The 25367-nt window shown below is 49.6% G+C and overlaps 1 protein-coding gene across 1 annotated transcript in view; it reads left to right on the forward strand.

Moving 5' to 3' along the window:
- Positions 1-25367, forward strand: part of CLUH (clustered mitochondria homolog) — a 98201-nt gene that overhangs the window by 42322 nt on the left and 30512 nt on the right. Inside the window, exons 3-11 of the mRNA XM_063146830.1 lie at positions 2064-2235; positions 4830-4973; positions 8582-8709; positions 12593-12747; positions 13479-13604; positions 15523-15670; positions 16322-16414; positions 19521-20215; positions 24380-24615. Coding sequence (XP_063002900.1) covers positions 2064-2235; positions 4830-4973; positions 8582-8709; positions 12593-12747; positions 13479-13604; positions 15523-15670; positions 16322-16414; positions 19521-20215; positions 24380-24615 — 1897 coding nt within the window. The remainder of the gene's footprint in view (positions 1-2063; positions 2236-4829; positions 4974-8581; positions 8710-12592; positions 12748-13478; positions 13605-15522; positions 15671-16321; positions 16415-19520; positions 20216-24379; positions 24616-25367) is intronic.

The raw sequence follows: 25367 nt of genomic DNA on the forward strand, positions 1-25367 counted from the left end.
CCCTTGCCTCTTTTAAGGACTAGAAGCTTCATTGGAAGTGGCTACGTTTCTTCCAGTGTTGCATTCTTGGCCAGAATACCGACTCTAGAGTTTATGCAAGTTCGATGCTCAGAGTGTTTGCACAATTTGGCTGAAGCTCAGATGAGCAAAAGGGCAAGTAACTCCCCCCCAAGGGGAACAACCGCAAAATAAAATAAAAGAAAATGATGTTTTGGGCTGCATTAATAGAAGTGTAGCTTCCAAATTGCACGAGGTACGGGTTCCCCTCTATTCGGCCCTGGTTAGGCCTCATCTAGAGTATTGCGTCCAGTTCTGGGCTCCACAATTCAAGAAGGACGCAGACAAGCTGGAGCGTGTTCAGAGGAGGGCAACCAGGATGATCAGGGGTCCGGAAACAAAGCCCTATGAAGAGAGACTGAAAGAACTGGGCGTGTTTAGCCTGGAGAAGAGAAGATTGAGGGGAGACCTGATAGCACTCTTCAAATACTTGAAGGGTTGTCCCACAGAGGAGGGCCAGGATCTCTTCTTGGTCCTTCCAGAGTGCAGGATACGGAATAACGGGCTCAAGTTACAGGAAGGCAGAATCTGGCTAGACATCAGGAAAAACTTCTTGACTGTTAGAGCAGTACGACGATGGAACCAGTGACCTAGGGAAGTGGTGGGCTCTCCCACACTAGAGGCCTTCAAGAGGCAGCTGGACAGCTGTCTGTCAGGGATGCTTTAAGATGGATTCCTGCATTGAGCAGGGGGTTGGACTTGATGGCCTTGTAGGCCCCTTCCAACTCTACTATTCTATGATTCTATGAAATATTTGAAAGGGTGTCACACAGAGGAGGGCCAGGATCTCTTCTCGATCCTCCCAGAGTGCAGCACACGGAATAGTGCTCTCAAGACATCTTTACAAACAGGCTGAGCACCATAAACATGTTATACTTGAACACCTCCCAGATACCGGGGGTGGGGGGGGAGGTCATTTCACAAGATGGGTGCCACCAAGGAGAAGGCCCTCTTCTTGCTGCAAAATGGCGGTCTGCAGGCCATGCTACAACCAGCAAGACCTCTGATGATTTTAATGATTGCACGCAGGTCTGTACTAGGGAAGGTGATCTGCCAGGTAACTTGTCCCATCCTGTTCAGGGCTTTATATGTCAACAGCCATTCCTCAGTAGCTCGTAGTGAAGCCAGTGCAATAGCTTCAACACTCAGCATCCCGGACCAAGCACAAGGGTAGCCCCATATAAAAGCACATTATACTAATCTATGTTGTACTTAAGATGTTGACTACCTTGGATACGTTGAATTGAAAAGCGGGTTAAAATGCTTTATAAACGAAACACTTGCTGTCCCCGCACCACCACGTTAAAAGAGAAAACCCTGCATATAGAAAAGTAGCGTATCAGGGAAAAGGAAAAGCTGGAAGCCTCGTCCTTGACTTGCTAGCTGTTTATTAGAAATGTAATAAATAAATAAATAAATTTATTTTCAGAGAGGGTTTTTTCTTTTTCTTTTTAAGGAGATTCTTTGAGAATGGTTAACGCTGCAGAAAGTATAGCTCTATCAATCAATTTCCTTCACGGTAGTTCTGACTTCTGCTGGCGTTGCTGAAGTGGAAGAATTAAACATCTGTGAAGTTTCAGGAGATGTTAATAGGAGCTCTTGTTTCAGAGATGTCCATTTTGGGTTAAAAGGTTTTTGTCGCCTTGCTTTTTAAACTTAAAATTATCTTGTCCTGCTCTTGGTGCTGGTTTTTAGTTTTGTTGTATGAAATTATCAGAGAATCAGAGAATAGTAGAGTTGGAAGGGGCCTCTAAGGCCATGGAGTCCAACCCCCTGCTCAGTGCAGGAATCCACCCTAAAGCATCCCTCACAGATGGTTGTCCAGCTGCCTCTTGAAAGCCTCCAGTGTGGGAGAAATCAACTATTAAAATTGATTTTTAATCGTTTGCGTGTCTTTTTGTTTATGTGTTACGAACTTGTCTGTAAGCAGCTTTGGGTGTAGTTTATAAGGGAAAGTAGGGTGTAAATAAATGGTGTCCTGCTTCTTCCTTGCCACCCCCCTGCAGGTCTCTCCCCAAGAGATGGTCCAGGAGATCCATCAAGTTTTGATGGACCGCGAGGACACCTGCCACCGAACGTGCTTCTCTCTGCAGCTCGATGGCAACGTTCTGGATAACTTTGCTGAGCTGAAGACCATCGAAGGATTACAAGAAGATTCAGTGTTAAAAGTAGTTGAAGGTAATACTTCGAAACACACATTCTGGGACGGATGAAACGTCTTATAACAGGAACTCATCTGTTCTCCTAAGGCTTGAATGTCGTTCAGCTCTGGGGCTGAATTCCATTTCGTAGAAGCTTTTGAAGGCCACATTCCAGTAGCAAAAGGGCCCAAAAAATACTAGCAAGTTTTAGCTTAAAGTATTGTCAGTAGCTAAGCCTTAGGAGAGGCGTTTAGAAGGGGTAAAGAACTGCTCAAAAGCAAGGAAAATCACCAAACGATCGGGAGAAAGGGACGTGGCCGCCTGGGGATGTCTGAACTGCCAGATTGGGACCCTAGGACAGTTGAATTTGTTTCCTGGGCCTGAGGTTTTGCACCAGTGCTATAAAGTCTGGGTGGTGGACAGGGGTCAGGCCTCTCCCGTTTTACTTCTGAGATGAAGCAGGGATTGTTAAAGAAGAGCTCTTTTTAAATCTTGGATCTCTTGAGACATGGGTGAGATGGCAGTGTCCTCTCCTGGCAATTGCCGGGCAATTAGAGAACTGGTGTGGTGCAGTGGTTCAAGCATTGGACGAGGAAGATCCGGGGTCAAATCCCCCTCCTCGACCGTGAAGCTCACTAGGTCATCTTGAGCAAGTCACGATCTCTCAGGCCTAACCTGGCTCACAGGGTTGTTAGAATAATTCGGGCTGAGGGGGTATGGGAAGCAAACCATGAGTTCCTTAGAAGAAAGGTGGGGTATACATGGAATAACCAAGCTGTGAAAGGTATTGGATGTTTCCAGAAAGAGAGTGTGTCCAAGTCACTTGTGTTTTCTCTGGGCATTGGCCCATAAGAGAGCAAGCTGCCCACATAGAATCCTGGAGTTGGAGGGAGCTTTGTAGGACTTTTATTTTATTTATTTATTTATTTATTTATTTATTACATTTTTATACCGCCCAATAGCCGAAGCTCTCTGGGCGGTTCACAAAAATTAAAACCATGAGGAACATAAGAAAACAGCCAACAAGCTAAAAACCCAAATACAAAATACAATATAAAAAGCACCACCAGGATAGAACCACACAGAAATTGATATAGGATTAAAACACAGAATTAAAACAGCAAAGTTTAAATTTAGGTATTAGAATACTGAGAAAATAAAAAGGTCCTCACCTGGCGTCTAAAAGCATATAATGTAGGTGCCAAGCGAACCTCCTTAGGGAGCTCATTCCACAGCCGGGGTGCCACAGCAGAGAAGGCCCTGCTCCTGGCAGCCACCTGCCTCACTTCCTTTGGCAGGGGCTCACGGAGAAGGACCCCTGTGGATGATCTTAAGATCCGGGCAGGTACATATGGGAGGAGGCGTTCCTTCAAATAACCTGGCCCCAAGCTGTTTAGGGCTTTGTATGTTAGTACCAGCACTTTGAATCGGGCCCAGACCTGGACTGGCAGCCAATGAAGTTGTAAAAGGATTGGCGTGATGTGATCATCTGGTCTAGCCTTCCCCAACTTGGTACCTTTCAAATGTTTTCGACTTTGACTGCTATCAGCCGCAGGCATCATGGCCAATGGTCAGGAATCCTTGGGAGCTGTAGACCGAAACATCTTCTCCCAGGCATTTAGCAATATGTAATGACTGTGGGTCTGGTTTTTGGCTCATTGTTTTTAAAGTTGTTATAGTGGTTTTAAATGTATGTGTATTTTCCTCCTCCTCCTTCTTCTTCTTCTTCTTCTTCTTCTTATTATTATTATTATTATTATTATTATATTTGTTTGTATCCTGCCTTTTTCCCAATACTGGGCCTCAAGGCGGCCTTACAGAATTTAAAACATATATGTTTTAAACCTAGGAAAAGAAATGTACATTTTTTTAAAAAAAAAATTACAATATTAAAACATAAACTTTACAAGTCCTTAACATAGATGGAGGCCAAGATTATTCTCCAAAGGCCTTCTGGAACAAACAAGTTTTTGCCTGCTTCCGAAAGCCCATCAAGGAGGGAGCCGGTCTAGCTTCCCCGGGAAGAGGGTTCCAGAGCACTGGAGCAGCCACCGAGAAGGCCCTCTTCTCCCATGTTCCCACCAGGCGCGCTGGTTTTTGTGGGTTTTCTTCTTTGTATATTGTTTTTAAATGGTTTTGTCTTATGTGAACCACCCGGAGAGCTTCGGCTATGGGGCGGTATACAAATGCAATAAATAAAAACAAAATAAACGACAGGTTAAGAAAGGCTGCTCTAGTCCAACCCTGCTTGTTGCATGAAATCCAGAGCTAGGAGATCCCCAACAGTTGACAATCCAGACTTTTCTTGAAGATCTCCTTGGCTGCACTGCCCAACTCCTCTTGCTCTCAAAATGTTTCTCCTAAAGATCTAGCCCTGCCCTCTGGAGGAGCAAAGAACAAGTCATTGCCCTCTTCTGTGGACTTCTCTGGGCTAAACATCTGCAGTTCCTTCAACCTTTCCCCATGAGACCTTTCCCCCGTCCCCCTGACCTTCACCACTGCTCTCCTCGGAAACCTGTTCCGATTTGTCTGCCTTCTTCTTCGTGTGGCCCCCAGAACTGGACACAGTTCTCCAGATTAGATCTGACATGTTGCTTATCCTTTCTCCCCACCACTCGCCCTGCTCCCCAGAACCGTACACAGTCCGGGAAGCCAGGATACACGTCCGACATATCCGAGACCTCCTGAAGAGCCTTGATCCCTCGGACGCTTTCAACGGCGTTGACTGCAACTCGCTGTCGTTCCTCAGTGTCTTTTCCGAAGGGGACCTTGGAGGTAATCGAGAAAAAATGGCCCCCGTCTTCCACTTTTTTCTGTTGCGGGATGAAATGCCTTGCTGTATTTATCCACCTTGGTGAGGGACGTCAGCGCAGGGGAGACCCAGGACAGGTTCTCCTCTTCCCACAACGCGCAGTTAACTTGCGCTGTTGGGATGGCTCTTGGTGTGAATTCTTCAAATGGGGAAGGAGATACCAGGACTTAATTTTAAAGCTTAAGTCAATTACTTCTACTGGTCTTAGTTGATTGTAAATACGCATGCATTTGTATTCGAGAATCCAGATACAGGAGGAAACAGGTGCTTTTGTTTTAGAAGATTCTCAAGGAGGCGTTTAATGTCCTCAGCCCCACGAAGGAGGGGATGCTGGATGAAGCTTTTATAAGGACTTCTGTCGAAAATAATTCTCTCTGACTTTATTAATTGGAAGATCATAGAATCATAGAATAGCAGAGTTGGAAGGCGCCTACAAGGCCATCGAGTCCATCCCCCTGCTCAATGCAGAAATCCACCCTAAAGCATCCCTGACAGAGGGTTGTCCAGCTGCCTCTTGAAGGCCTCTAGTGTGGGAGAGGCCACCACCTCCCTAGGGAACTGGTTCCATTGTCGTACTGCTCTAACAGTCAGGAAGTTTTTCCTGATGTCCAGCTGGAATGTCCAGATACCTTTTCTTAGTTGACCAAGACGTGGATTCGAACGTTGCAGTCCTCTTAGGAACCTACCTCTGACTTCATCAGATGTCGGGGAGGGTTGGATGGCTGTTTCCGTTGTACCCTGTTTCATGAGCATTTCAGAGACATGTGACTGGCCACTGTCGACAGCAGAGTGCCGGTCCAGGTGAAGCTTTGGCAAAGCCGTTCTCCGTTCTTCCTGCACAAATGAGCAGTGGTGCCATTGGGTACTTCTAGACTTTGAGCTTCATGGTCGTACAGAGATGGGGCCCGTTTTAGATGGCAATTACTTCATTCACTCCAAAATGTAGTTAAGCCAGCCCCACTGCCTCAGCGGCATAAGAACATAAGACGTGCCCTGCTGGATCAGACCAAGGGTCCATCTAGTCCAGCACTCTGCTCACACAGTGGTCAACCAGGAACCAACAAAGCGGGACAGGGTGCAACAGCACCTCCCACCCATGTTCCCCAGCAACCTCAGATACTGGAGGTAGCACGTAACCATCAGGGCTAGTAGCCATTGATAGCTTTCTCCTCCAGGAATTCATCCACCACCACCCCCTTTTCAAGCCATCCAAATGGGTGGCCGTCACGACAACTTGTGGTAGTGAGTTCCATAATTTAACTACGTGAAGAAGTCCTTCCTCTTATTTGTCCTGGATCTTCCACCCATCAGCTTCATGGGATGTAACCCCATTGTGTTCTAGTATTAAGGGAGAGGGAGAAAAATGTCCTCCTATCCACATTTTCCACACCATGCATGATTTTGTGCACCTCTATCAGGTCTCCCCTTAACCTCCTTTTTTCCAAGCTAAACAATCCCAGCTGTTGCAACCTTCCCCCAAAGGGGAGATGCTGAAGAACTCCTGTTCATTCTGCTGAGCCCCCAGACCTCTGCCCCAACAGCACTCCTGCAGAGAAGAGCTTTTATGGGGGGAGATGCAAGACGCTTGTGATGTGCGTGCGCTGGTTAGGTGTGTGAGGGGTAGGGTGGGTGCTCACTTCACTACCACCCCAACTAATTGATAGCCTTCTCCTCCAGGAATTTATCCAACCCCCTTTTCAAGCCATCCAAATGGGTGGCCATCACGACGTCTTGTGGTAGCGAGTTCCATAATTTCACTATGCAGGGAGCCAGGGGGTTGGACTCGATGGCCTTGTAGGCCCCTTCCAACTCTGCTATTCTATGATTCTATAATAATTTAAATGCTTCTTGGGAGATCTACCTGCCCCCGCCCAGCCTCCCAGCATGCAACTCTGCTCCCAATCCTGTCTTCCCTTTTGATCTACCCAGCCTCAAGAAACGGGATGGAACCTGGCAGGAAGAAGACAGGGCGGTGTGTGATTTTGTGTTTCAAGGGGGGAAAAAACCCTAATTCTGCCAGCTATGCGAACTTCAACTAGGTGTCGCAGATTGTATTCAGCAGTTCATTTTTGCCTAGTTGTCTTTCTGCTACTTATACCAGCTGGCAAAAACTCCACGGGGTGCTGAAACCTAGAAGCAAAAAAAAAAACCCTCCAGTCCTACTGGAAATGTCATGGGTCCATCCCTCATTTATTTATTTATTTATTTATTTATTTATTTATTTATTTAAAACATTTGTATCTCCCCCCCCCATATCATTAAGATCTCAGGGCAGCGTACAGATAAAAGCATACAGTATAAAACAATAAATATCCCATTCCTTGTCAGATGAGCTAGAAATTTGCTTTATTTGATTTAAAAAAAAAGAAGACGAGATGCATTGGGAGGAGGAGGAGGTCTGTGTTTGGTACCAATTTGTGCACAGCTGGAGCAATTGCAGGATAAAGAAATATTTCGCCTGTGGTTCAGAATTTGGCGGTTATAGAAGCAGAAGTAAGATTGCTGGGGGAGGCGTTGTGATGATGGGTTGGAAGGAGTAACGTAGGATGTATAATATGCCCTATATCCTGAACACGGCAGGCTTAATAGTGGGGGTGGGGGGATAGCTTGCAGGTTCTCAAAATCATCTCCAAGACATTGAGGTCTAGAGACTTGCTGCTTTTTTGAAAAAGAGAACAACTCATTATTGAATCAGCATTGGATGCCCGGTGATTAAGGCTTAGTTCTAAACCAGAGTTGGAGCGCATGTGACCTTCCAGACATTGAACTACGATTCCCATCAGCATAGCCACTGGTTAGGAGTGATGGGAGGTGCAGTCCAGCAACTGGAGGGTCATGTTTAAATATTTGTACGGAAATGCTTTCTATGTTCTGTTAAAATTCTGCATTTTAAGGTTTTTAATCATTGTAAAGTGCCCAGAAAACTTGGGCTGTTGGGTGATATTATTATTAATAATAATAATAATAACAATAATAATAATAATAATTTATAAAGCACCATCAGTGTTCATGGTGCTGCACAGAATAAAACGAAATGATATAGAAATTGAATGAATATAGAAATCGAATGAATGAACGCCACATATTTCCCCGTCCCTACTCTAAATCTATGCATCACTTCAGGCTGCAGGTGGAGCCTCTGCCCAAAAGCATTTTGAGCAGGTAAAAAGGTAAGCAGGCCTGGGAGGTGGTTGAACTAGAACTCATTCTCCTGGCACCATAACTTCCTATGGGAAAGGGACATTTCTCCCCCCCCCCTTTCTTGTTCTGTACGGAGGTGCATTCTGTCAGGTGAGCCGCCACCCCCACCTGCAGGCTAAAGTAGCAACGCCCAGACATGGATTTAGAACTAAGCTTGACACGTTGGGCAGCGAATCCAAGCCCTGGAGAATGAGGGAGGTGTCCTGTTTTTTCTTTCTTTGTTTTTCAAAGGCAAGTTCCTAGTCCTCGTTGTGCTTGCTACTTGAGATGAGAATAGGCCACCGATGGATTCGTTTGCCACCCACCCGAGGCGGGCCTGCTCGGTTGGTAGCACTGATCCCTTTTCTGTTCCCCCGTGTTTTTATTCTAGACAGCGGCAAGCGGAAGAAGAAAGGTACGGAAATGGAGCAGATTGACTGCACCCCTCCTGAACACATCCTGCCAGGGAGCAAGGACAGGCCCCTCTGCCCCCTTCAACCTCAGAACAGAGACTGGAAGGTAGAGTTGTAGAACCGTACAAGTGGGGAAGGCGCGGGGCTTCTCTCGCCTCCTCCAGCCTCTGCCTGAAGTCAGGGCCGCGTCTGCTCGCCAGATGCCCCCAGGTGACCTTGCGTCAAGCGCCGTCTCAGCGTGGCCACGTGCAGAGATGCTTCACCGCCAGCGTCGTGTAGCGTAGCGCGGAAGCCCTCCAGGCTACAGGCAAAGGGACCAACGTTCCAGTGGTCTCCTGTATTGGTTTGAAATGCATTTCGCTGGGTCCCTGCCTTTTATGTTCTCTCTCTTTGACGCCATGTGCACCGTTGGTGCTATGTGGAAAAAATACAAAAATCGTCATGTTGTGGGGAGTGAGGTTTTCTAGATCATGTGTTTCCTAGCATGGTTGTTCAGCCTTCTAGATGCATTGGACGGCAGCGTCTATAATTCCCAGCCAGCAGGGCCAGTGATGGGAATTGCAGTCCAATACAGTTATGGGAATTGCAGTCCAATACAGTTATGGGGATTGCAGTCCAATACAGTTATGGGAATTGCAGTCCAATATAGGGTACTAGGTTGGGAAAGGCTGTGCTAGAATCATAGAATAGTAGAGTTGGAAGGGGTCTACAAGGTCATCAAGTCCAACCCCTCGCTCAGTGCAGGAATCCACCCTAAAGCATCCCTGACAGATGGTTGTCCAGCTGCTTCTTGAAGGCCTCTAGTGTGGGAGAGCCCACAACCTCCCTAGGTCACTGGTTCCATCGTCGTACTGCTCTAACAGTCAGGAAGTTTTTCCTGATGTCCAGACGGAATCTGGCTTCCTGTAACTTGAGCCCGTTATTCCGTGTCCTGCACTCTGGGATGATCGAGAAGAGATCCTGGCCCTCCTCTGTGTGACAACCTTTTAAGTATTTGAAGAGGGCTATCATGTCTCCCCTCCATCTTCTCTTCTCCAGGCTAAACATGCCCAGTTCTTTCAGTCTCTCTTCATAGGGCTTTGTTTCCAGACCCCTGATCATCCTGGCTGCCCTCCTCTGCACACGGTCCACCTAGTCTATGTCCTTCAGCAGACTCAGGGTGTTGCTCCATCTCGCTCCGTATCGTCTGTACCTGAGGAGGGCACCTTGTGGCCCTCCAGATGCTTTAGCCTACAACTCCCATCATCCCTCACTTTTGACTCTGCTGGGTCGCACTGGTGGAACTTAGAGGCCAAAACACCTGGTCTGTCCTGACTAGTCGTGGCTCTCCAGCGTCTCGGACAGGAATCTGTCCTAGGATTGAACCCGGGACCTTCTGTATCCAAAGCATACTACCGAGCTACGTAGAGCATTCAAAAACGCCCTCTCCCAGCTGAAGTCTGACATTGAAAAAGTCAAGGGAAAACAACATCACGGGATCCTGTTGCACACACAGATTGGTTTTCCTGGTGCCATTTCTTGTCAATGAATTGGAACCTTTTGCATGAGCCTCCCCCCCACCCCACCTTTTGCATGAGCCTCTCCCCACCACCACTACCACCTCCACCACCATCGGTCCTAAGAGTTTCGCTCCAGGGCAGTAAACTCCCAAAAGTGCTGTGAGCAGATTTACTAATGTTCCACAAGGAAAAAAACAGTGTGCATTAAAAACAGCCACGTATCTTGCACCATCGTGGAGACTAACACGTTTATTCTGGCACAAATGTGTTTTTTGGGACTATAGCCCACATCAAATGCGTATGCAGTAAATGTGCTAGTAGTGGGTATATGAATCTGAACCTCCAGAATACTCCGTGCATCTGATGCAGAGGACTATAGTCCATGAAAGCTTATGCTGGAATAAATGTGTTAGTCTTTAAGGTAGTAGATGAAGTCAATAACTGTGAAGAAAAAACCACCCGCCCGCAAGAGAGGTTCTCCGTTGCAGCTCTGCAATGAGTCCTTGGAATGAGCAAAGTCTAGAGCAGCTGGCCTCTTCTTGGGATAGGTGATGCTGAAATGTGTGCCCTGGGCCCAAGTGGATCACACCATCGCTTCTGGTGCAGAGACATACCTGGCTACTTGTCGTCTTGAGTTGCTGTTCTGGGCTTCCGCCTAGTAAAGAGGCATGCGCAGAACGTTTACATGAACAGGGATGACCCTGGGACCAGGGCCGGCGCTTCCATAGAGGCCAGTTAGGCGGCCGCCTAGAGCGCCAAGGTAAGGAGGCACCGAACGGTGCACCCAGAAGTCACCCTCCCACTCCCAGAGCCGATCTGGCTGAGTGAGGGCAGCTTCCGGGCGCGCCGTTCCGAAGCCTTCCCCCCCTCCCCCAGCATCCCTGGCTTGGCTTCAGCTGGGCACCTGCCCAGCAGCTGAAGCCAACCCAGGACATTGGGGGGGGGGCTCCACATTCTGACGTCTGGCGGTGCTGGACGTCAGAATGTGAAGCCGTCTGACCGCCCTCCCCCAGCTTCCCGGCTTGGCTTCGGCTGGGCGCTCCCAGCTAAATCCAAGCCGGGACGCTGGAGGGGTGGGGGGAGAAGGAACGGCTCCACGTTCTGACTTCCGGCGCCGCCAGACGTCAGAACGTGGAGCCGTCTGACTGCCCTCCCACAGCTTCCTGGCTTGGCTTCGGCTGGGCGCTCCCAGCTAAATCCAAGCCGGGACGCTGGAGGGGTGGGGGGAGAAGGAACGGCTCCACGTTCTGACTTCCGGCGCCGCCAGACGTCAGAACGTGGAGCCGTCTGACTGCCCTCCCACAGCTTCCTGGCTTGGCTTCGGCTGGGCGCTCCCAGCTAAATCCAAGCCGGGACGCTGGAGGGGTGGGGGGAGAAGGAACGGCTCCACGTTCTGACTTCCGGCACCGCCAGACGTCAGAACGTGGAGCCGTCTGACTGCCCTCCCACAGCTTCCTGGCTTGGCTTCGGCTGGGCGCTCCCAGCTAAATCCAAGCCGGGACGCTGGAGGGGTGGGGGGAGAAGGAACGGCTCCACGTTCTGACTTCCGGCACCGCCAGACGTCAGAACGTAGAGCCGCCCGCCCCCACCCCCCCAGTGTCCCAGCTTGGATTTGGCTGGGAGCGCCCAGCCAAAGCCAAGCCGGGAAGCTGGGGGAGGGCGGTCAGACGGCTCCACATTCTGACGTCCAGCGCCGCCAGACGTCAGAACGTGGAGCCCCCCGCCGGGACGCTGGGGCAGGCGCCAGTGGCTTGGCCGGGACGCTGGGGGCGGGGGGCGGCGAACGGACAGAATTGGAGCTGCCCGCCCACCCCACTGCAGCGTCCCGCCAAGCCAGGAGGACTTTGGGCGAGGGACAAGTAACCTGTCTCCGCCTACCTGGGGTGGGGAGGTACGATGGGGTGGGGTGGTGGTGGTGAAAGCAGCTCACCTTGCCTAGGGCGCAAAAAAGCCTGGCACCGGCCCTGCCTGGGACGATCCCGGGATAAACCTTCGGTCTAGCTAAGGCCTCACACTCCACTGAGCAGGATCAAGGCACCATTTTGGAGGTTGGAATTTCTCTGGCCAGCTGGAACAGGAATCCGGGATTCTTGACTGACTGGCCAGGACGTTTTGGAAATGCTTGGAAACCGTGACATTCCCGTTTTCCGGGACCTATGGCCTCCCTACTCATAAGACTTCTTTGCCCTAGAAGGCTAGGAGTTCAGGGGCTAATCACATATAGCAGAGTAAATATTAAAGGACAGCAGGATGTGTGTAAAAATCATCATAATAATAACATTAATAGCAGCAGCATAATAATAATAATAGCAGCAGCAGTGTGCTTGCCACTTACAAGAAAGTGTCTTGGAAATTCAAGGAAATGCGACTTTCAGGGTTATTGTAGGCCGTAGAGCTGCGTAAGTTGCCTGCATGTCTTTTAAAACGTGCTTCTCATATAGAGGTAAACTCTGTGTCTTCTGTTCCCCTTTCTAAACCCTCCCCCAAAAGCCTCTGCAGTGCCTAAAAGTACTGACCATGAGCGGCTGGAACCCCCCGCCCGGCAACCGCAAAATGCACGGCGACCTCATGTACCTGTACATTATCACCATGGAAGATCGGCATGTGAGCATTACGGCCTCCACCCGGGGCTTTTACCTCAACCAGTAAGTGGCTCGACAGTGGTCCTTTCTCTCAGCCCCGTCTGCCATTAAAATCACTCCACTGGCTGCCGATTAGTTTCTGGGCAAAGTACAAAGTGTTGGTCATTACCTTTAAAGCCCTACATGGTTTGGGTCCAGGTTACCTGCGGGATCGCCTTCTCCCATACAGTCCGCCCCGCACACTCAGGTCCTCTGGGGTGAACTTACTTCAGACAGCTAAAACTAGGCTGACATCACTTTCCCAGAGGACCTTTTCTTCTGTCTCCCCTGGATTATGGAACGGCCTTCTGAAGGAGATTTGTAATATTAACTCGCTCAGTGATTTTAAGGCAGCTTTGAAGACTAGCCTTTTCCGGCAGGCCTACCCAGATTGATCTAAAATCAAGGATTTTTAAAATGTGTTGATTCCTGTACTAACGTTGTTCCCTGCCTCGATCCAAAGGGAGAGGCGGGTAAGAAATATTATTATTATTATTATTATTATTATTATTATTATTATTATTATTATTGTTGTGGTTGTGGTTGTGGTTGTGGTTGTGGTTGTGGTTGTGGTTGTGGTTGTGGTTGTGGTTGTGGTTGTGGTTGTGGTTGCTTCTGGCCTTCAGCCTTCCCTTGGGTGGGAGGTGGGTTTTGCTCCCTGGGATGTCTTCTCTGAGGCCCAACTCTGACTGCCTCCCGCCTGGTCCCCGTCCCCCGTCCCCACCACTAAGTTTTCAACGGCTTTCTGTTCACAGGTCGACGGCGTACGTCTTCAACCCTAAACCTGCCAATCCCAGCTTCCTCAGCCATTCCCTGGTAGAGCTTCTGAACCAGATCAGCCCCTCCTTCAAAAGAAACTTTGCTTCTCTGCAGAAGAAACGGTAACCTTCTTCTCCACAACTCCCCTTTTCTCCCCCTTTTACATATTTCCAGGTTTTGTATCGATTGGTGAAACTTTTTGCGTCCTCTTCTTCAACAGCTTTTTAAAAAGACCTTCAAGTTACTAGTCCTTTAAGGTGGAAAGATCAAGCTCAAAAATGTGTGGGGCGCAAACAGGAAGGAACGCTGGAAGTTGCCTTATATGGTCTTTCCCTCTCCAGAACGGTCCATCTAGCTCAGTAATGTCGGGGCTGACTTGCAGCGATTTTCCAGGATCTCGGGCAGGGGTCTTTCCCTTTCTGGAGAGGCTGGGAATTCAACCAGAGACCCTCTGCATGCTTTTAGGAAGCTTTTAGGATGTTTTTAATCAGTATTTTATGTATGTGACAATGGACTGGATGAGGGCTAATGAACTGAAGCTCAGTCCAGACAAGACTGAGATGCTGCTGGTGGGTGGTTCCTCTGATCGGATGGGGGGTGTTCAACCGGTTCTGGATGGGGTTGCACTCCCCCTGAAGGAGCAGGTTCGTAGCTTGGGGGTTCTCCTAGAACCATCTTTGTCACTTGAGGCTCAGGTGGCCTCGGTGGCACGGAGTGCCTTCTACCAACTCCATTTGGTGGCCCAGCTACGCCCCTATCTGGACAGGGATAACCTAGCTTCAGTTGTCCATACTCTGGTAACCTCCAAATTAGATTACTGCAATGTCCTCTATGTAGGGCTGCCTTTGAAGACGGTTCGGAAGCTGCAGCTTGTGCAAAATGCGGCGGCCAGATTGATAGCTGGAACAAGGAAGTTTGAGCATATAACACCGATTCTGGCCCGCTTGCATTGGCTGCCTATATGTTTCCGAGCCCAATTCAAGGTGCTGGTTTTACCCTATAAAGCCCTACATGGCTTGGGACCGCAATACCTGATGGAAGGCCTCTCCCGACATGAACCTACCCGTACACTGCGCTCAACATCTAAGGTCCTCCTCCGAGTGCCTACTCCGAGGATGGGTTGGATGAGGGCCAATAAACTGAGACTGAATCCTGGCAAGACGGAAGCCCTGTGGGTGAGTGGTTCCTGAGTCCGGGAGACAGGCTCATTGCCTGTTCTGGATGGGGTTGCTCTGCCTTTGAAAGAACAGGTTCGTAGTTTGGGGGTACTCTTAGACCCATTTCTGTCATTGGAGGCTCAAGTAGCCGCCACGGCTCGGAGTGCCTTTTACCATCTGCGGTTGGTTCGCCAACTACAGCCTCTCCTGATTGCTTGACCATGGTGGTACAGGCATTGGTAACCTCAAGATTGGATTACTGCAACGCGCTCTATGTGGGGCTGCCCTTGAAGCTGCTCCGGAAGCTGGAGCTAGTGCAGAACGCTGCAGCTCGGCTGCTGTCTGGAGCTGCCCCTTTCTGGCATGGAACTCCTCTGCTGAGGGAACTGCACTGGCTGCCTATTCGCTACCGGGCCAGGTTGAAGGTTCTTGAACGTGTGTACAAAGCCCTAAACAACTTGGGACCAGGATACCTGAGAGAGCGCCTTCTCCCTTACCAACCTGCCCGGTTACTGAGGTCATCCGAGGGTCTGCTCCTGGTGGTTCCACCTAGATCCATCCTCCGATTGGAATCCACCAGGGGAAGAGCCTTCAGCGTGGTGGCCCCCCTCCTGTGGAATTCCCTGCCTCTGGAGGTCAGGCAGGCTCCGACCTTGTACTCCTTTCGGCGCCTCCTGAAAACATCTTTATTCCAAGAAGCCTTTCTTTAACATGCAGCCTTGGATTTCTGTTTTTTGCTTCTTTTAAAATTTTGTTTTAACTGTTTTATTCTGTTTTTGTTTTCATTTTACCTTGTACAACGCTCCGAAATTTTTCAATGGGGGGCGGCATGTAAACATTCTAAATAAATAAATAAATAAATAACCGTTTGACTTCAACTCAGTGTCCAAAGGCACCCGCTGGAGCGGATATCCACGCCTTTCCAAGTGTACACCTGGACGGCCCCCTTGGCTGAGCACGCCATGGACTGTGTGAGAGCAGAGGATGCCTATACCTCCAGGCTGGGCTACGAAGAACACATCCCAGGACAGGTAGCGCTCGTTCTTCAGGATGCTTCGTTTGGGGTTCTGTAGTGAACGTTGCACGGGGGTCTATCCACAGGCAGCGTTGAAATTCAGCCTCCCAAGACACACTCAACTCCCTTCTCATTTTAGTTTCAAGCCACAAATTCCTAGTCCTCAAGAGTACCGAGATAATGACCTTGTTCAGACAACGCTTTGGGGAATAGGGTTAGCGCAGCTGCTATGGAACCACACCCTGCTGCATGGTTTGCCTAACCACACCCTAACCACGCACCTCTCCGCTGATCCCGGTAGTCCTCCAATTGGTCTGTTCCACATCCCAGCTTCTCTAGCCGCAGGCATGGCCCTGGGCAGCCATTTCCTGGCAGCTGCTGGCGGCCACGTTGAGGCTACGGCTACAAGACCTTGGGGAGCTCCTTTAGAGTTCTGACTGAAACCCAGATTGGATTCTCCACCCCACTGACATTGGAGCCACCAGCCTCCACTTGGGTTCTTCACACAAGACGATGCCGTCCTTATCCACCCCCACCCCCCGTCTGCCTTCAACATTTCTCTGATCTAGAGGTGGAAAGTATCCCTGCAAACTTAGTATTTCTCTCCCAAACTAAAATTGTGATGTGTGTGTGTGTGTTCTTGTCTTTCATCTCTTCCTCCGTTCAGACCAGAGATTGGAATGAAGAGTTGCAAACAACCAGAGAGCTGCCACGCAAAAATCTGCCGGAGAGGCTTTTGAGGGAACGAGCGATCTTTAAGGTAACCTCAAGCCCTGCAGAGAGAGAGAGAGAGAGAGAGAGAGTAGGGCGGGGAGGCAAATGGAGGTTTATGTTTCACAGGGAGACAAGTGTCTAGTTCTCATAGTTATAAAGGCAAGCACGGGCTTTCTGCTAGCTGCTTCAGAATTGGAAAGGCAGGTTGCATGGGATGTCAAGTGGCTTGACGGTGGCATAGAGGCACGGAGCTGAGACCCACCCAAAAATAAACATTACCCCCCATTTCCTTTGTAAATTAATTTTACCAGGAGCAATCCTGTCACCTAAAGTCTGTTGATGAAATCTAGCCTGTTGCTGAAAGTAAAGGTAACTTGCAACACACCTGGTGTTACAAGAAGCAGAAGTGACGGCCCCTCGTTCAGACGTGGATAAGGAGGGGCCGGGCTTTCAGCGGCGTTCAGCGCCTGCTCCCTGACTCAGTTCCTAGGCATCCAGAAAGTCTTCCCACCTCCAGCCTTTAAGCAGTGCCGAGGGTCATCTCCTTTTCCTGTCCCTCCAGCCTGGGACTGCCACGACGGGAGGGGCCGTACGTCAGAGGTGGGGCACAGGCTTTGCATGCAGAAGGTCGCAGGTTCAGCCCCCAGCTTCTCTAGAGAGAAGGTTCGAGTAGCAGGAGACGGGGAAGACTCCTCCTGCCCGTGGCTCTGGAGAGCAATGGGCCCGTCGCTCAGTGGCAGAGCACAGGCTTTGCATGCAGAAGGTTGCAGGTTCGATCCCTGGCACGCCCAGGTAGAGATGGGAAAACCTCCTGCCTGAAACCCTGGCAAGCGGCTGCCAGTCAGTTTCTGTAATTGTGAGCTAGAGGGACCGGTGGCCAGACGCAGCCCATTTTGCAAACCACCCAGAGATAGCGGGCTATTGGTGTGGTGGAACCTGAAAGAGCGGGTCCCCGTGGTTCGCTGAGTGGTGGTCACAGACTCTCAAGACACAATTTCTCTCTCCTTAGAAGATTTATTACAAGCAGCGCTGCAGGGAGACAGTCTCGGGAGACCTGAGGAACTGCCCAAGAATTTCAGGAAAGGCTAACATATTTATAGGGTCAGTTCCCCTTCGATACAATGGCAGGACTTTCCCACCAATCATAATACAGCTCTGTAACACAAGAACCAATGAGAAGCCAAGCATTTAGGCATGTACAGAGTTTAAACACACTACACTACATATATGGGTATTGCAACAGTGACAGGAAATACATCTCCACCTGTTTCTTTTATCGGTTATCTTGCCTTGCAGACACCTTACTCCACCCTCCAGCTGCCGGAGTGGACGCCGCCTGTCTTGTGACACAGTTTGAGCGTCAATTTAATTGTAAAAGCAATTGCAGCCTTAAAAACATGTTTTAAAAGAGCAGGAAGCCATGAACTTTATAATTTATAGAGCTAAGGTTTTATAGAGCCATTTTCCTATACCTACGGGCATAGGAAAAGACCCACCAGCTTGATTTCCTCGACTATTGGGCGGTGTAGAAATGCAATAAATAAATAAATAAAGCAGCGCCAATCTCCCATGGGGTGCGGGAACGTGTCTCCATCGCTTGGCCCCAGCGCCCCTGCCTGAGCTCCGGGGCTGATCCTGCACACTGGTTATCCTCCCCTTTTTAAAACAATCAGAAGACCAGCTTTGAAACACAACTTCGCATGCTCTCATTTCTTCTATGTACGGGGAGTTGCTTCACGGCGCGCTCGAAATGCGCTCCGTGCAGCCTGAATGCCAAGAAAAGGCTGTTTCTTTAATTCGGTATATGTCGGGTGGGGGTGTGTGTACCTTTTCCCCGTGCCCACAGGAAAAATCAGTCGATGACGGGCAGAGCCAGAAGCAGACAGCGTATGCAGGATTGTTTCTAGCGTATGCTGGAAACAAAGCCCTATGAAGAGAGACTGAAAGAACTGGGCATGTTTAGCCTGGAGAAGAGAAGATTGAGGGGAGACATGAGAGCACTCTTCAAATCCTTAAAAGGTTGTCACACACAGGAGGGCCAGGATCTCTTCTCGATCCTCCCAGGGTGCAGGACACAGAATAACGGGCTCAAGTTACAGGAAGCCAGATTCCAGCTGGACATCAGGAAAAACTTCCTGACTGTTAGAGCAGTACGACAATGAAACCAGTTCCCTAGGGAGGTTGTGGGCTCTCCCACACTAGAGGCCTTCAAGAGGCAGCTGGACAGCCATCTGTCAGGGATGCTGTAGGGTGGATTCCTGCATTGAGCAGGGGGTTGGACTCGATGGCCTTATAGGCCCCTTCCAACTCTGCTGTTCTATGATTCTATGATTGCGCACCTGCGTTTCTTTCACTTCGCATGGAATTAGACTGAGGCCCATTGGCTCCTCGTCCCAGATATATATTATTAGTAGTAATTTATTAATGCTTAGGCCATAGGCCATTCGCATACAAAATAGATACACTACGAAGAAACAACAGTATAAAAATACTACATATAATCACAAACGGATCATGCGTAATAAAAGAATAAAATTCAGTACAATTAAAAGCATAATTTGAATATAAAATTTGTAGTTCATTAAGAGCATCTCAAGCACGGTCAACTGCAATTTCCGTAATCAATCTTGCCTGAATTTTTCATTGCTGCCAGGGCAAAAAGAGGTACTTTGTGCGTTACCCTAGAGTCAGTGCCAGAGAGGAGACGGAAAATCTTTTCTGAAGTGGTATCAGATATATATTAACATGTGAATTTGGTATACTGCAGCCTGCCCCAACCGGGCACCCTCCAGATGTGTCGGACTACACCTCCCAGCATCCCCAGCCGGCCGGCTGGGGATGCTGGGAGGTGTAGTCCGACACATCTGGAGGGTGCCCGGTACGGAGTGCTTTCATGCAACACACTGATTCTCGATGGGTTGTTTGCTAGAACAAACAGCGGTGGGTTACGCGTTGAGCACAGACTGGTTTGATCAGGGTGGCTGGCTGTTTCCGCAGCCGGCCCCCCTGATCACCCACGGCGCTCTATCCCAGCTCTGCTCCTCGAAGGCCTTTGTAACTCGAAGCTGTCCTGCGAGCCAAGCACACTCTCTGCCCCTGCACTGTGGCTCGGAGGCCCTCTCCGTTACCTGACCGTGTCTGACGCTTCCCAGGTTCACAGCGACTTCACTGCCGCCGCGACGAGAGGCGCCATGGCGGTCATAGACGGCAACGTGATGGCCATCAACCCCAGCGAGGAGACCAAGATGCAGATGTTCATCTGGAACAACATCTTCTTCAGCCTGGGCTTCGACGTCCGTGACCACTACAAGGACTTTGGCGGGGACGTGGCCGCCTACGTGGCCCCGACCAACGACCTCAACGGGGTCAGGACGTACAATGCGGTGGACGTCGAAGGGCTGTACACCTTGGGCACGGTGGTGGTGGACTACCGAGGGTACCGGGTGACAGCCCAGTCCATCATCCCAGGCATCCTGGAGCGGGAACAAGAGCAGAGCGTCATCTACGGCTCGATAGACTTTGGCAAGACGGTGGTCTCCCACGCCAAGTACCTGGAGCTGCTGGAGAAGACCAGCAGGCCCTTGAAGATCCAGAAACACGCGGTCCTGAACGACAAGAGCGAGGAGGTGGAGCTGTGCTCCTCGGTGGAGTGCAAAGGCATCATTGGCAATGACGGGCGTCACTACATCCTGGACCTGCTCCGCACGTTCCCCCCCGACCTGAACTTCCTGCCTGTGGAGGGGGAGGAGATGCCGGAAGAATGCCAGAAGATGGGTTTCCCCAAACACCACCGGCACAAGCTGTGCTGCCTCCGGCAGGAGCTGGTCGATGCCTTTGTGGAGCACAGGTGAGTGAGCCTCAAGACTCCCGACGCTTAGCGTCACTTCAGGTGTCTCTCTGGGTTCACGGCGTCTGCCCGATTTATCCTATGTAGCCTAATAAGGCTCGTGTTTCTCAGAAAGCTCCTGCTTTCGATGGGAGGCAAATGACGAGGCCCGCTAGGTAATCTACAAAGCTTTTAATTAAGCAGCAAACATCTCTTCTACCTGAAGAGAGACCAATCTCTTGGAAACTCCCCCCTAGGCAAAACTATGCAAGCTAAGCGAGACAATTGTCCGACCAAGGAGAAAAGGAATCCCCTTCCCAAACGCCCGTAACTTCAGAGAGCCCGGTGCGGAGGCAGGTTCTGTCGCAATCCTAGTCGGACTGACTTTCTCACACCTTCCTTCCGCTCTGTGCGTTTTAGTTTCCGGCAGACTCTAGCATCAGCTAGCTTCTCGGGACGCTCTCCTTCGGAAGGAAGCTCACTTCCCACTGTGTGTGTAGGATTTGGCCTTGAGGAGATGAGCTCTGGAGAGGGCTGGCTCCCAGCTGGGGAATCGCCCGTGAGAGCTTCCTCCCCCACTGGTCCAGGCTGGCTGGTGTCTGGCGCTGCGTCTTCTCGTTCTGAATCTGATTCTGATTGATTACCTGAAACATCTTCTCCCCAAACAGGGTTAGACATGACAATGGCTATGTGTGTACACGCTTGTCTTCTAAATTCAACATATTGACAAACATATTGTTTGATGGACAAACAAAACACTCAAGACTGAACCTGGCTCAGGCCATAGCTAGACCCAAGGTTTATCCCAGGATCATCCCGGGTCCATCATTGCCTGAGCGCTGGATGCCCTGTGTGGCACTTAGAATCATAGAATAGCAGAGTTGGAAGGGTCCAACAAGGCCATCGAGTCCAACCCCCTGCTCAATGCAGGAATCCACCCTAAAGCCTCCCTGACAGATGGTTGTCCAGCTGCCTCTAGTGTGGGAGAGCCCACAACCTCCCTAGGTAACTGATTCCATTGTCGCACTGCTCTAACAGTCAGGAAGTTTTTCCTGATGTCCAGCTGGAATCTGGCTTCCTTTAACTTGAGCCTGTTATTCCGTGTCCTGCACTCTGGGAGGATTGAGAAGAGATCCTGGCCCTCCTCTGTGTGACAACCTTTTAAGTATTTGAAGAGTGCTACCATGTCTCCCCTCAATCTTCTCTTCTTAGATGAACAGGTTTGACCCCAGGACAATCCTGGGATAAACCTTAGGTCTAGCTATGGCCTTAGATGCTGCATCATCCAGGGTGCCTCTGGGAAATGGAAGCTTTTGCTGCTAAGTCATCTGTGAAATGGACGCCGAAGAGCATCCGTTTTCTATGACGTTCACCTCTCCCTTTTGCCAGCTTGGCAAAGTTATTGTGATTGCTCCAATAAACATTAACATTTTATAGCTGTAAGGACCCACACCCCGGGGTGGGAGGGAGAAAGAGCTGAGCTGTAGAAGGAGAGATGCCTGCCAAAGATGTTTGCACCTGGTAGTTGTAAATGGCTTAGAGGTAACTGTTTTTTTAAGCAACTGCTAGTTTGCAAGCAGGGGGCCTTGCTAGACCTTAGTGAGAATCCGGGGGAGAGGAGAGGAGACCTCGCATTATGAATAACGCGAGATATCGCCCTGATTCAGACACGAGCCGCGACGAGCTCTGGAGGAGAGCCGTCACGGCCGCCATTTTAAAAATTATTTTTAAAGCTGCAGGACGCAGGAAAGGTATGTAGGCTTTGGGGAGGGGGTTTAATTCCCCACCCACCCCAGCCCCATTCTCCTTCCCCCGCCCGCCCTCCTGGCCCCGTTCTCCTTCCACCACCCACCCACCCATCCACGATGTCCGATCCCCCGCCCGATGTCCCCCCTGCCCGCAATCCCCCCCGATGTCCCTTGGGCCACGATTCCCCCCGGTCTCCCCGGCCTCCGTTTCCCACCCATCCACCCATGTCCCCACCGTAGCCCTAATGGCACAATGCGGCCCGTCCGCCGCTTTTCCCGGCTACTCAGGAGTAAATCCGGTAGCCGGGAAAAGCGGCAGACCTGGCGACACGCCCGCGGTCCCGGCCTCAGCCTGACCTGAGACCAGGACCGTGGGAAGAACCGTGCTATAAGCGGTTCCCGTTAGCACGGTGCCAGGGTGGCTCGAGGCCTGGCTGAGGCCGGGATCCCCTGTGCGTCATCTGGAAGTGATGGTCTAGCAAGGCCCTGGGTCAAAAACTGGAAGTCTGGGGAAGGCTGTGTGCCTGTAATTGCATTTTGTGTCATCTAAAGCTTTGCTTTCTAGCACAGAATCCATCATCCTGGAAAATGAGGGTTTCTCTTGAAACCCACAGCCACTCTTAGAGACGCATTTTAGTCTAATTGATTAGTAAGAGATTGGTTGCATTTGCATCTAATACTAAGCCATGGTTTAGTGTTACAAGGAGGGGCCATAGTGAGCCTCCTGCTGCTGTTCAGCCACAAAGAGGAAAACAGAGACTTTTGTTTCCATTTTAGACTCCGCCACAGCTTGTTGTGAGGTCTGAACCTGGCCAAGCCGTGCTTAATCTCAACCGTAGTTTGTTGAAACAAGCCAGCATCAAACTAGAATGCATAAAGCCGGTTTGTTTTCACTGACCATACTTAAGATTAACCGCAACATGAAACTGTAAAATGGAAGCAGAAGCCTTCAATCTCACAGGTCTGCTGCCGGAGGGGAGGGGGCAGAGGTCTCTCGAAAAAAGGGACTAAATAAATCTTTCAGTCATTGGAGAGTGAGGCTTCAGTACCGCGCTCCTCACCAAACATTTACGAGGATTTGTGAAACGCACCGAGAATTCTGTCTGTGTTTCCTGAATACAGGATTTACAATACATGGAGGCAACCAAAAAATAAATAAATTCAGTACAGAGTACTTGGCTCTGAACAGTTCTCACTTTATGAGCATCATCGTCATCATCAAGTTGATTTATGTGCTGCTTCCCCAAACTATACTCAAAGTGGTTCACGGAAACAGTAAAATAGTATAGAGCTACAAAATTTGTGATTAACGAACACTTCATAATATGACGCAGACAAGCTGGAGCGTGTTCAGAGGAGGGCAACTAAGATGATCAGGGGTCTGGAAACAAAGCCCTATGAAGAGAGACTGAAAGAACTGGGCATGTTGAGCCTGGAGAAGAGAAGATTGAGGGGAGACATGAGAGCACTCTTCAAATACTTGAAAGGTTGTCACACAGAGGAGGGCCAGGATCTCTTCTCGATCCTCCCAGAGTGCAGGACACGGAATAACGGGCTCAAGTTAAAGGAAGCCAGATTCCAGCTGGACATCAGGAAAAACTTCCTGACTGTTAGAGCAGTACGACAATGGAATCAGTTAGCTAGGGAGGTTGTGGGCTCTCCCACACTAGAGGCATTCAAGAGGCAGCTGGACAAGCATCTGTCAAAGATGCTTTAGGGTGGATTCCTGCATTGAGCAGGGGGTTGGACTCGATGGCCTTATAGGTCCCTTCCGACTCTACTATTCTATGATTCTAAGAATCCATTTTTTCTCTCTCTCATAATACTAGAACTCAATGGGGGCCATCCCTTAAAGCTGATTGGTGGGAGACGGAGGACAGATAAAAATGAAGGACTTCTTCACACAGTGTATAGTAGTGATGGCTACCAATTTGGACGGCTTTTAACGGGGTTTTTAATAAATTCCTGGAGGAGAAGGCAATCAATGGCTACTAGCCCTGATGGCTGTGTGCTACTTCTGATATGCAAGGCAGTAAGCCTATATACACCATTGCTGGGGAACATGGGCGGGAGGGTGCTGTTGCACCCATGTTGTCCTTGTGGGTTCTGGTCGACAGCTGGTTGGCCCCTGTGTGAAGAGGGTGCTGGACTCGATGGGCCCTTGGTCTGATCCAACAGGTCTCTTCTGATGTTCTTAAGAGAGTTTTCAAATATTCACATGCTGAAGCTAAGCAGATCTAAGTCTGGCCAGTGTCTGGATAGGAAACTGCCATGGGAACACTTGGTGCTGGAGTTACTTAGAAGACGAGAATTTGGGATCATTCCTGGATTGTTATCTTCTTCCAGAAAGAAGTCAGTTCCAAGGGCCACCTAAGAAAGTTGTTGGGCTGCCTTTCCTTATCGGCCTTTTTTCTTTTTCTTTTCCTTTCCACAACAGGTATCTCATGTTCATGAAGTTGGCAGCCCTGCAGTTAATGCAGCAGAAGGCCAACAAGCCAGAAGGTGGCACCTCTCTGGAAAACGGCAGCAGCTCAACCCCCTCCTTTCCAGAGAATGGGTTGGAAGATGGCGAGAAGTCTCCATCGGAAGACGGCAAACTAGAAGAAGGCAAAATGGAGGGGTTGGACCAGGTAAAGGAGCTCACGGAGACCATCGCATCGGACAACGGAGCAGGTACCTGTTGCTTCTCCCACTAGGGAATGCTCCCCTCCCAGCTCCCCACTCTACACATCCTCTTGGGACATGTTTATCCATAAGAACCCATGAAGAGTCCTGCTAGATTAGACCCAAGGCCCTGTTTATTCCAGTATCCTGCATCTTGTGTGACCAGTCATGGCCCTCCAAGAAACCCAAGGACTAGGGAGCCCTCCCCACTTTGTCTCCATCATCTGCAATTCGGAGATAGACAGCTTCTAAACATGGAGGTTTTACCTACTCATCGTGACTAATATTTAAGTTTACTTTGTGGATTATTAGTTTATAATATTTGTGTCTTGCCTAAGAACAGTGTTTTCCGGGTGACTTACAACAATAAAACACACACACACACACACTGATCAACAATCATAAAAACAATAAAACCCAACATTAAAAAAACCCAACAGAAGCAAGTAAAACCGTATAATGTATGCAGATTACTAAAGGCAGATCTAAAATTCATTGGATTAAAAGAAGTGCGCAGATCTAAAAAACCAAAAGCAAACAAGTAAAACAAAATAAGTAAAAGGTAAAAAAAGAAATAAATAAAAACGGCCTTCACTTGGTGCTGAGAAGAGTATATGGCAGACGCCAGGCAGGCAGGTATCCCTGGGGAGGGCGTTCTATAACTGGGGTAGCAGCACCAAAAAGGCCCTTTCCTGGTGGCCACCAGTTGCACCTTACTTGGCCGAGGCACCCAGAGAAGGACAACTGAACATGATTTCGGG

The sequence above is a fragment of the Elgaria multicarinata genome, chromosome 22 (assembly GCF_023053635.1).
Source record: "Elgaria multicarinata webbii isolate HBS135686 ecotype San Diego chromosome 22, rElgMul1.1.pri, whole genome shotgun sequence".
NCBI lineage: Eukaryota > Metazoa > Chordata > Lepidosauria > Squamata > Anguidae > Elgaria > Elgaria multicarinata.